This window comes from Anabrus simplex, chromosome 2 (genome assembly GCF_040414725.1).
Source record: "Anabrus simplex isolate iqAnaSimp1 chromosome 2, ASM4041472v1, whole genome shotgun sequence".
NCBI classification, from domain to species: Eukaryota; Metazoa; Arthropoda; class Insecta; order Orthoptera; family Tettigoniidae; genus Anabrus; species Anabrus simplex.
In genome coordinates this window covers 435,468,955-435,482,249 of record NC_090266.1, presented here as the reverse complement: position 1 = coordinate 435,482,249, position 13,295 = coordinate 435,468,955, and the positions used below count along the sequence as shown (strand labels likewise).

General features: G+C 39.9%; 1 protein-coding gene across 1 annotated transcript in view; it reads right to left on the bottom strand.

The window, feature by feature from the left end:
- Nucleotides 1-13,295, bottom strand: part of LOC136864181 (atrial natriuretic peptide receptor 1) — a 2,019,422-nt gene that overhangs the window by 583,302 nt on the left and 1,422,825 nt on the right. The window contains exon 7 of the mRNA XM_068226191.1: nt 5,938-6,019. Coding sequence (XP_068082292.1) covers nt 5,938-6,019 — 82 coding nt within the window. The remainder of the gene's footprint in view (nt 1-5,937; nt 6,020-13,295) is intronic.

Here is a 13,295-nt window from a genome sequence, read left to right as displayed (position 1 = left end):
TGGACATTCTTTCAAACCATCTGCATCGGTTTCTGGCCCTAGAGTACCCTGAATGAGATGCCATGTTTCAACAGGACAATGCGCCATGTCACCGCTCTGTGGTGGTATGCAAAAGGTTGGCGGAGCACTCCAGTGTATTCACGGCCATGGATTGCCCCTCCAGACACCCCGATCATAATCCAGTGGAGAATTCATGGGATGCTGTCGACGCTGGTGTGCGCTTCATGAATCCCGCACCAATTACGTAAGACAAATTGTGGGTAGCAGTGCAAGATGCGTGGGTGCACATCCCTCCAGGGAAAGACAAAACCTTGTAGAGTCGATACCGTACCGTATTGTTGCCATTTTGAGGGCTCTGGATGGAGCAACTCGTCATTAACATCGCATTCAATGTCTTCCCATGACTTTTGGCCACTCAGTGTATATGTATATAAAATTCAAATCAATCAATATTAGATCATGGATACCATTTTATTGACGAAGCTTCCTCTTCCCACAAACGAAAACTTGACACCTTACAGTTTAAAATATTCGAATAATACTGGAATCTATGTCCTCATCACCAAAGAATGCACTCTTATCTGAAGCATAGGAACCACCATTAAAGTTTAGACGATGTCTATTTGCAACTAAGTACATTTGAAACTAAATAAATAAATAAATAATACCAACCAGTCTTACCGAAATTACAGCGTTTAAAATAATATTATCAAAAACGGAATATTAATGAAGAACATCAACCTGCTTTATTTTGGGCATTTAACCAATATGGACATTTTCAAACAAGTATGGTACACACCTTAAAGAGCCCAAAATTCACAATACCTTTCCGAGCTAGTAAATTTAAAGCAGACATCCTTCACGCTATATTTGAAGACAGCAGTTCATTACTAAGAAAAAACAGTCACGTTACGTAAAGTTTAATTAACCTAGTTTTAAACAATCACGATCAGTAAATTACTTTCCACACGGATGGCTCAATCATCTACCTCCATATGTAGTAGGTGCAGCATTTTACTTCCCACAACTGTGAGATGAAACAAATACACTTGACCACACCCAGCTTCTTTCACGGCCAAAATATTCGCATTACGACGGGTCTTACAGTATATAAAATACTCCGGAATCTTGAAAGCCTTAATATGTACCGATTCCCTAATCACTCTTATGGCATGAGATACTCTGAACAAACAAACAACTGATATAATCTGAATATACGTACGTTAAGTTAAGAATTATTCCTCCGAAATATTATGACAATCTTCACGTTGATGCCAGGGCATTCTGGCATCCTGGGCAACATAAAATTTGACACACTGGAAAACGAGGCTGTGATGGGTGACGGATTGGACTATTACATAGCTGTTCCACACACAGATTTATCGGAAGGGTGTCGAAGATTCATCAATGACCAGTGGAACGTGGAATGGCGACGATCGTCACACACGAAAGGTAAACATCTATTTAATATTGTGAATGGCATCCCTAACAAACCGTGGTTCGCTTTCGTAAAATACACTCACCGTCACATTTCTACAATTATACGGATCCAATTAAATCATGCATGCACGCCGGAATATCCTTTTTGCCTTAACAATATTGAAAGTAATGTCCATGTGGACAGGCGATTGGTAGTATAAATCGCAACTACTTTCAATTCCGGACATGTGAACATCAGCGGCGTGAGTTCATAAGCAACCTACTCAAATAAGGCTAACAACGTCCTGAAAATATTTAATGTTTGGTATACCATCCGCCGTTCACATTGCAGACTTAATAACCAATTTCTTAAGTGCATGTAATATCGAACTTTAAAATCTCCCTTTCACATTAAGGTATGTACAGAAAAATCATATTCCTTATACGCGATCCAGTCTAATGCATTTGTAGTAAGCCGTCGTGACGGATCACACAGACGCGAAGACTTAGAACCGTGTGTGCCAGTGTTCTGTGTAACGTCCAAATAACATAAACCCAATGAAAGAGTAATTAACTAATTTAGTCACTTTCCACTGGGAAATAGAATATAAAGGCATCTCTTCCCTATGCTGTGCACCTATCTTTTTCTTAAAGTTGGTACGTCTAGTAGAATGTAAGTAACACCGAAAAGAGTGACTGGACCTAGCGTTTCTTTATCTAAACAATAACAAGAAGAAGACCTCAGCACAGGAGGCAGAGAGTCCGGCTTGAGTAGGCGTATACTCGATCGCAGCACTGGCGGGCCGTCTCAGGCAGCGTACTTCCGTGTACCGATGATAATAGAATTGTGTACTAACTATCTCACCATATCACAAATTGTCTTCCATTCAACATAAATAATTAGCACTATTCATAAGTTACAGAATTATACACAAGTAATAGATAAATCACGACAAATAAATGGCGAATGTCCTGCCATACTAAGAAATTAAGGAAACGCTAAGCATCATATGGTGTGTATGTTAGTGAATACGACCGCTCCCATTGCAGCTTCTTATTAACACAATACATTTTAATTTGGTATAACTAGTCAATATTATTTCCTAGAGTTGAGAATGTTACCAAAAGAAACATCTCAAGAGCGTAAATATAATTACTTTTCTCTTACAAGTTATTCAAATCGTTGCTTCTATACTTAGCAGTGATAACACTATCACAAAAGGCTGTAAACATTTCCTGTGCTATTCCGCCGCGAAACAACAACAAACTGAATATTAAATTAAGGGATTTAATTCAAGACTCATATAATGTAAGAACTACTGATTACCAAATCCGGAACACATAACAGAAGTTGCACTATGAAAATTATGCAAGATTGGGGAAGATGATGAATGAAGGCGTGTTGATGAAAGTGAGATATAGTTTAGGAATGACAGTAAGATTTAGATTATACCAGAGATCAGCCCTCAGCCACTGCTTATTTAATGTTGTTATGCATGTGAATGTGAAAGCCGTTAGGAATCCAGCACGTTGGTGCATACTGCTTACTGACGACGATGTGTTGTGTGAACCAGTTAAATGTAAATTAGAATGCAAGCCTGACGGATTGACCACTAGGAGAGAAAGGCACTAGAATTAATGGGGGTGAAAACGCTTGATACATGAGCACTGCTAAGAAAGAAGGCCACAGAAGTGTAGTTGACAGCGGAATCCAAATTAATGTACCTGGAGTCATGCTTATAAAGGAACAGTGAGCTGGAGGATGGATTACAACAGAGGACACAATGTGATTGGTTCAACTGGAGGAATATTAGTGAGGTAACCTGCGACAGGAAGACTGAAAGGAAAGGTGTATAAGTGAGTAGTGCACCCGGCTACGATGTACGGTGCTGAAACGTGACCCATTCCTAAAGTCCAACAAAAGAATTTGGAAGTGGCAGAAATTGGGATGTTACGCTGGATGTATGGGGTCACCAGAGGCGATAAAATAAGAAATGAACACATTACAGGAACAATACAAGAGGGATGGCTGGGTAAGAAAGTTCAAGGTGTATATGATGGTATGGTCATATGCAGCTACGAGAGGAGGAGTACGTTGGGAAAAGAGTCCAGATCTTGGTAGTAAAGTGTAGAATAAATGAAGCACGGCCAAAGTTAAGATCGAGGGACAAGACACTGGAAGGACTGCCAGAGAACGGCTGGAAACGAGAGGAAGCTGAGGACGGAAACACCTGGAGGAAGAAAGTTAGAGAATCCAACCCGACATTCTATGACATAGGATCGGCTGAGATAAAGCAAGAGAAGGACCATTGATGTTGAAACTCCTCATTTGCCCCAAAACTGATGATAATGGAATATCTCGTATTCGTGCTAGACAAGATAATTTACAAATTTAGCTAATCATCATCATCATCATCATTTGTTTACCCTCCAGGTTCGGCTTTCCCCTCGGACTGAGCGAGGGATCCCACCTCTACCGCCTCACGGGCAGTGTCCTGGAGCTTCAGACTCTTGGTCGGGGGATACAACTGGGGAGTATGACCAGTACCTCGCCCAGGCGGCCTCACCTGCTATAGTGAACAGGGGCCTAGTAGGGGGATGGGAAGATTGGAAGGGATGGGCAAGGATGAGGGAAGGAAGCGGCCGTGGCCTTAAGATAGGTACCATCCCGGCATTTGCCTGGAGGTGAAGTGGGAAACCACGGAAAACCACTTCTAGGATGGCTGAGGTGGGAATCGAACCCGCCTCTACTCAGTTGACCTCCCGAGGCTGAGTGGACCCCGTTCCAGCCCTCGTACCACTTTTCAAATTTTCGTGGGAGAGCCGGGAATCGAACCCGGACCTCCGGGGGTGGCAGCAAATCACGCTAACCACTACACCACAGAGGCGGCTAATTTAGCTAATACTTGGATAAATTAATTATTTTTACACTGATCTCAGATCACACAGCTCGGGAAGGACAGTGCATTTTGGGTACCATTTGCTATATAGAACTTCAAGTATAGTGTGCTTCCGAACACCTCTTTAGCATGCTCAAAGACCAAAAAATGGAAATATTCTGGGAAATAACACTAAAAACAGCAATTTCTCGAGTATAATTTGATTCTATATCTCAGCATGTGACTAGCTCTAAAATAATTTTCAAACCCTGAAAGGTGAGCGTGGTAACAAATATCAGGGGCCATAGAGTGCATCAATGTTTGACGATTTATAATTAGCGCTCGATATGAAATAACATGCAATAAGTAGTTGAACACAGATAAGAAGTCCTATCTGATGAAAGTATGTAAATATTCAATTTCCATTCAGCAGAAATACATCCAAAATTTAATTGTCAATCCTTTAACGCCGTTAGTACTTTCAGGGCCCTCACCGGATTATTTCGTTTTATCGTTTACTTAAATGAAATTTTAAAAAGCAGTGGAAATGGATTTCTTCATTAGAGACTGCAGAATAAAATTTTTATTTCACTGGCCATTGTTGTTTCACAGGATTCACTTTCCTAAAATAAACACAGCGTAAGTTCTTATGCGTGATAGGCAGAAAATAATGGTTAACTTTACAGTACGTAGATCGCATTTGTGACTAAATTTTGTGCAGAAAATGGATGAAAGAATTAACACACTTGAGAAGTACAAGAAATCCTACCCTATTTTCTTCATGAAGACGGCCTTCTATGCACACCGGCACTCTATTCAACTTGATTCCTACCGGGCGAGTTGGCCGTGCGCGTAGAGGCGTGCTGCTGTGAGCTTGCATCTGGGAGATAGTAGGTTCGAATCCCACTATCGGCAGCCCTGAAAATGTTTTTCCGTGGTTTCCCATTTTCACACCAGGCAATAAGTAGTTGAACACAGATAAGAAGTCCTATCTGATGAAAGTATGTAAATATTCAATTTCCATTCAGCAGAAATACATCCAAAATTTAATTGTCAAACCTTTAACGCCGTTAGTACATTCAGGGCCCTCACCGGAACATTTCGTTTTATTGTACCTTTATTAAGGCCACGGCCGCTTCGTTCCAACTCCTTGGCCTTTCCCTTCCCATCGTCGCCATAAGACCTATCTGTGTCGGTGCGACGTAAAGCCCCTAGCAAAAAATAAAAAATAAAAAAATAAATTAAAAAAACTTGATACCTTTCATGTGAACTGTAATGAACTGTAATGGACGGCAATGTAAAAGCGTAGGTTCTGAACATTCAAATTTTCTTCACAATATCTTCTTATATATTACTTTTCAAAGCGGAAAACAACATTTATCATCTCATTCCTCTGTAAAAGCTCTCTTAACAACTTAGCATATACAGGTTCATTCAATTTTTAAGTAAAATCCAGAAAACAATGGTTAACTTTACAGTACGTAGATCGCATTTGTGACTAAATTTTGTGCAGAAAATGAAAAATGTGTCCCTGATACAGCACACAAACGTGATCAAAGTAAAGTCTATACTTTGAAATTTTTTCAGACTTAGTCGAGTTTCTTTTTTTCTTAAACTTAAAGAGATATAAGGTACTCACCGATAGATAATGACAGAGGCGATGGCCAGGAATACAACTACGGAGCTTAGAACAATACTGAGGATAGCATAATCTGGGAGCGCTGAAACAAAATAAAACAATAAAATTAGCAATAGTTTTGAACAGAAAAATATCTACCGTTAAAAGTCTTCAGAAACAATAAAAGTGCTTACATGGTAATCAAGTTGTTTCACATTTGCCCTTGTAGAAATAATATTAATCATACCAATAACATTTCTTGACTATTATATCAGAAACTCAAGTGCTTAAAACTCATATATCCATTTCTTTGGCACAATGGTCAGCGTCGTGGCCTTCGGTTTAGAGACCCTGGGTTCGGTTAGTCACCAGGCGGCTGGTTTTAACACTTTATGGTTAATTTCTCTGGCTGAGGGTTTGGGTGCTCGAGGTCGTATTAATATGCACCTCACCATTCACACACAACACACTACGTTATACTATTTTCGCAAATGCTGGCTATAATACATCATGAATAAGATTGAAGTTTGTTTCTTCCTACTGTACAACCGCATCTATCAATCAATCAACATCACTGATTTACATTTGGGGCTGTCAACCAGGTGGCAGATTCACTATCAATTGTTTACCACGTCTTTTCTTAAATGATTTCAAGAACTTCGAAATGTTCTATCTGAGATCTCAGAATTTATTTTGTCGATACAGTTTTACAGCACAATATATATCCCAAGTACCTGGGTATCACTCTGTGCACCAAGCCGCATGTGATGAAGTTTGCTGCAAAGCTCAGGTCACGTAGTAGTAACAACCTTCAGAAACTGTGTGGAAGAACATGGAGCTCCAGTCCTTCAAATCTTCTTTGTTCTGCTATTAGACCTTTTCCCTCTACAGCGGAAAACCATGCTCTCTTGCAACTCTACAGCCCTTATACCCGAAGGAATAATGTCCAAATTAACCACACTTTCCAGCTAATTTCTGGAGCAATTAAAATCCTACCAATACAGTGGGTTTCAGTTTTAATGCACATCATTGTAGGTATAATACCGTTATCAGGAAATGCCATAATCTTTATCTTAATCAAGCATCTCCAAGTCATGCTTACATCACTGATACACACCTGAACAGGCTACGGTCGAAACATCCTCCACCTTCATTGCAGAGAGCCAAGAGGATATTTGGTAAGAACTTTTACCTGGTTCAATAATGGTAGCGCAAGTGGAAAATATTCGTTTCCTTAGCATTTCATGATACGCCATCAATCACCAAAACGGTTCCTGGTTACGATCTATCTTGTGGGATACTATCAAGATTAAGTCGTATTTAGAACCAACCGTGGAGTATTCAGAGTCACATTTATGCATGCGTGAACATGAGCACTGCCCGGAAAGATAACTATTGGCTGGGCAGGGGGGCGAAATTTTATTCGAATCAAGATCACTTGTTACTATGCCAAAAGGAAGACATTTATAAATGTAGCACCGGTATTCGCTCTCATTAACAAGATTTTAGTAGAGTTATTTTTCAAAGAAGTGTCAATTACTTAAACTACGTGTTAACTTAAAATGCTCATTGATGTTAATGTCAGAGCAGAGTGTAGGGTCGCGCCACGTTTATCGAAGAATTCAAGCTTGTAACTTCCTCATTGTTATGGCGAATATCACAGTATTTCAAACCGAGCGATTTGGCCGTGCTGATAGACTCACGTAGCTGTGAGCTTTCATTCAGGAGATAGTACATTTGATCCCTACTGTTGGCATCCCTGAATATGGTTTACCGTGGCTTCCCATTTTCATACAAAACAAATACTCAGCCTGTACCTTAATTAAGACCATGCCCGCTTTTTTCCCACTCCTAGCCCTTTTCAGTCCCATTGTCACCATAAGAACTATTTGTGTCAGTGCGACGTAAAACAATTGTAAATATACATATATCGTACCTTAATTAAGACCATGCCCGCTTTTTTCCCACTCCTAGCCCTTTTCAGTCCCATTGTCACCATAAGAACTATTTGTGTCAGTGCGACGTAAAACAATTGTAAATATACATATATCGTCCCTTAAGAAACAATACCGCGTATCGGACAATGCTCTTCGTATCCATTATGTTCCTTAAGGCTGGTCACGCCTCTCAGCCACACATGGATATGCAGACCATCATAGCAAGTAACGTTGTGCTCATTTTCCTATGCTGGCGTATAAAGGAAAAAGAACCTTAAATACATTTTACTGTAGGAGTGCGCAAATACTACATGCCAACAAACGGTACGGTATTGTACGATAAGGTTCATTTTCCTTTAAACGACGGTATAGGAAATTAACATAACGAAAATTGTTCTCATGGAATACATATCTATATGTGGCTGGGAGGCGTGACTATTCTTAAGGAACAGGAATAGGAAGAGCATTTTCAGAGACGCGGTATTGTTTCTTGGGACGATATTACTTCAAACACGAGCTGAGTAGCTCAAACCGTAGATCGTTGGTTTTCTGAACCCAACTTCGAAGGTTCGACCCTGGCTCAGTCCGGTGGTATTTGAAGGTGCTTACATGCGTCATCCACGTGTCAGTATATTTACTGGCTTCATAAAGAACTCTTTCGGGACAACATTCCGGTATTTGGCGTCTCCGAAAAGCATAAAAGTAGTCAGTGGAACGTAAAATCAATAACAATATTATAATTTTTTTTGTTTTTTGCTAGTTGCTTAACGTCGCACCGACACAGATAGGTCTTACGGCGACGATGGGACAGGGAAGGGCTAGGAGTGGAAAGGGAGCGGCCGTGGCCTTAATTAAGGTACAACCCCAGCATTTGCCTGGTGTGAAAATGGGAAACCACAGAAAACCATCTTCAGGGCTGCCGACAGTGGGGTTCGAACCTACTATCTCCCGAATACTGGATACTGCCCGCACTTAAGCGACTGCAGGTATCGAGCTCGGTAACATTATTATTATTAATTTGATATTACTTCAAAGGCAAGTAACACCTTTCTCACGCATTCTGATTCAACCAAAGGGTTAGACGCTGAAGCACATGACGCAGGAATGGGCTACTGGAGCCTATAGACGAGAGAAGATGGATTTTACCTTCAAGACTTCTGCGGTAGTGGACTGTTGTTGTTGTTGTTGGTTTGATGCAGCCCTCCATACCACTCTATTTTGCGTTTTTAATTTTTTTATTTCGTGTGGCTGTTTCTAGCCGAGTGCAGCCCTTGTAAGGCAGACCCTCCGATAAGGGTTGGCGGCGTCTGCCATGTGTAGGTAACTGCGTGTTATTGTGGTGGAGGATAGTGTTATGTGAGGTGTTTGAGTTGCAGGCATGTTGGGGACAGTATAAACACCCAGCCCCGGGCCATTGGAATTAACCAATGGATGTTAAAATCCCCGACCCGGCCGGGAACGCTGACCATTCAGCCAACGAGTCGGACTATCTTGCATTAAACCATTCATATCTTTGTAACTACTGCATCCAGCATCTACTTTAATCTGGTTGTCCTATTCATACCTTGGAACACCCCCACCATTCTTAAAAGCCTACACTTCCCTAAAATAAACTGAACAAGTCTTGGGTGTCTTACGACGTGTCCCATAATTCTCTCTCTTCATCTGGTCAAATTTCGCCCATTGTTCTCCTCTCACCAATTCGATTCAGCATCTCATCATTTGTGATCCGATTTACCCATCTCACATTCAACATTCTTCTGTAACACCATATTTCAAAAGCTTCTCTTATCTTTCCTTGTGAGCTAGTTATCGTCCATGTTTCACTTTCAATGCCACAGTCCAGACAAAGTCTTCACAAACACCTTTATAATTTCTATATCAATTTTCTACGGGAGCATATTTTTTTAAAGAAAGGCCTTACTTGCTGGCGCTAGTCTGCGTTTCATGTCCTCCTTACTTCTTCCATCGTTAGTATACTGCGCAAGAATCAATATCCGTCTACTTCCTTTAAGACTTCACTTACTATTTTAATATATCAGGCATCACTTCGACTGTAATCCATTTACTTTGCTTTGGATTTATTTTAATTTTATACACGTTCTCCAAGACTGCGTCTATACCATTCAGCAATTTCTCCAGATATTCTATAGATTCAGACAGAATAACAATATCATCGGCAAATCTCCAAAGTTTTGAATTCCTATCCTTGGATTGTGATTCCCATTCCAAATTCTTCTTTGATTGTATTTATCGCGTATTCTGTTTAAGCATAGAAAGGGAGAGGGGACAGAGTGCAGCCTTGCCTCACTCCTTCCTTGATTGCTGCATCTTTTTCATAACCTTCTATTCTTATCACTGCTTATATAATATTGTACAGATTGTAAATAATTCTTTTCTCTCGGTATCTGACTCCGATCACCTTCAGGATCTCAAAGACATTGGTCCAATCAACATCATCCAATACCTTTTCTAGATCTAAGAATGCCATTTACGTAGGCTTGTCTGTCAATCCTCTAAGATCAGACGTAAAGTCAGGATTGCTCCACGTGTTCCTACATTTCTTCCGTAGCCAAACTGATCTTCTCCAAACTCAGCTTCAAATCGTTTTTCTATTCTCTGTAAACAATGCGTGTTAATGTTTGCAAGGGTGAGATACTAAAGTAATGGTGCGGTAGTGTTCACAATTATCAGCACCTGATTTCTTGGGATTGGGTATAATAACATTCTGTCCAAATCGGAATGCACTTCTTCTGTGTCATACATCTTACGGACTAAATAGCATAACCTCACCCTGCCAGTTTCTCGTGAGGCGGTCGGTAATTTTGAGGGTATGTCATCCATTCCACGTGCCTTGTACCTATCTAGGTCTCTCAAACACTGTCGAATTCTGACATCAAAACTGGGTCTCCCGTTCCATCAGCGCCAACAGCTTCTTCTTGTTCCAGCCCCATATCATCTACTTTTTTCTCTTGATACAACGTTTAATATATTCCTTCCATGTTTTTGCATTTTCTCCTTCCCTAGAGGTAGTTTTCCATATGAACTCTTAATATTCATACACATAGTTTTCCTTTCTCCAAAGGTTTCCTTGATTTTACTGTAGGCAGCAACTACCATACCTAAAACCATACAACAACTTTGACATTCTTTCTCAGACATTATTCCTTAGCTCACCTGCGCGTTCTGTCTGCTTCATTCAAAACCCTGTATTTCTTCTGCCCTCATTATTTATGTCCCTCTTGTATTCTCGCGGTTAATCAACCAGATCTGATATCTCCCGAGTTTTCCACTTATTCTTACTTGATCTTACCCTTCTTCCTAACATTTCTTCAGCAGCCCTACTAATCTCATTCTTAAAGGCTGTTCACTCTTCATTTACTGTGTGTCCTTCAGCCTTTTCACTTAGTCGTTTTGCAACATGTACCTTGAAAGAATCCCTCACGCTCCGTTCTTTCAAATTATCTAAATCCCATCTGCTTGTATTACTTCTTTTCTTCAATTTTTTCAACTTCAGATGACATTTCATGACCGCCACGTCTGCTCATGCGAACGACTTGTAATCCTACACTTGGTTTCTGATTTTCTGCATAATGATAATTATGTCTATCTGATACCTTCCTGTGTCTCAAAGTCTTCTCTACGTGTACAGGCTTCGTTTGTCGTGTTTGGAGCAAGTGTTAACAAGGACTAAATTATGATGAGGCAGATTTCAACTAGACGACTTCCTCTTTCATTCCATCCTTTCATTCAGAATTCTCCTACGGCATTACCTTCTCTTCTTTGGGCGACGTCTACATTCCAGTCTCCCATCACAATTAGGTTCTCGTCTCCCCTTTTACATACTGTATTAAGTCTTCTACCTCTTCATATAACTTTTTCGATTTCTTCATCATCTTTTGAATTAGAATGTATATAGTCCTGCTCTATTGTGGTGGACATTGGCTTGGTATCTATCTTAACAACAGTAACAGTATTCTGGTTGTAGTAGCTTACCCGCAGCCCTATTTTCTTATTAATTATTAAACCAACTCCTGCATTCCCCATGTTTGATTTTGTGTTGATATTTCTGTAGTTGCCTGATAAAAATCCTGCTCTTCCTGCCAATATACTTACTGCATCCAAATTTAGTCTATCCTTTTTCCACTTCAGATGATTCTCTAACCTACGCCAAAAATTCAAAGTTCTAATATTCCACGCTCCGTCTCGTAGAATGTAAGAATTCATGTTCCTGAGTGTTGCCCCCTCGTGTGTAGACCCCACTCGGAGATTCGAATGGGGGATATTTTACCTCTGTAATATTTTACCTGGGAGGAAGCCATCATCAGTACATAATTCATTCATACAGAGAGAGCTACATGCCATCGAGAGTTATTTAAGGCCGTAGTTTCCCGTTGCCTTCAGACATGTAGCAGTATCAACGCAGCTAAGCCACGTTATTACGAGGCTATATCAGTCAAACATGCAGATTTTCATCCTTGCAATTTTTGAAAGGCTGCTACGTCCCTTTTCATGAACCATTCATTAGTCTGGTCTCTCAACAGATACCCTTCCGATAGGGTTTCACCTACGGTTTGCATATCTGCTTTGCTGGGACGCGCAAACCTCCCCAACGCGCCAAGTTCACACGGCTCATAGGGGAGGGGTAGTGGCCTATATTTCTTACGTAGACCATAGTCAGTACCTTCTTCCTTTCTGTTCTGTTTTTAGTTTTACCGTACGATTTATAATAATAATAATAATAATAATAATAATAATAATAATAATAATAATAATAATAATAATAATAATAATAATAATAATAATAATAATAATAATAATAATAATAATAATGGTTAAACCAGCCTGCTAGCTGAAACTGTGATTTTTGAGATTTTTTTAGGAGAGGAGAGGAGAAACAATAACCATAAGCATAATTATACTCAGAATATCTGCACTTGACCTTAGTGGTAATTTTGAACATGTTCAAAATCCTCATGATGGTTTTCAAAAAAAAACGAGTAATATACCGGGTTATGCCTCCAATGTTTCAGTGAGATTATAATATTTCCTAATCTGTGATTTTTGGAATAAAATTTACGCGAAGGAATTGAAAAACATTGGAAACGACAGAAGTACACGTTTCGAACTTTAGACTGATCAGTTGTGTGGCACTAATGTACATACAAGATAGACTAGAACTAATAAGCTAAACATTCTATCAACCTACAACACATGCCATTTATTCACTGTTCCTACATGTATTTGTCCCTAATCTCATGCTAAACTATTTCGTCAAATATGATGATATGAATCGTAAGGAAACAGTTCTTATGTTTGTATTGTCTTTTTTGACAAATCAGGAGAAAGATCGGATCTCTAGGCAGCAATTTCGCACACTTACTGATTTCTCCTAAAAATCAGAGCGACAAAATCTTTGGTTGGTTGTTATAGAACAGAATA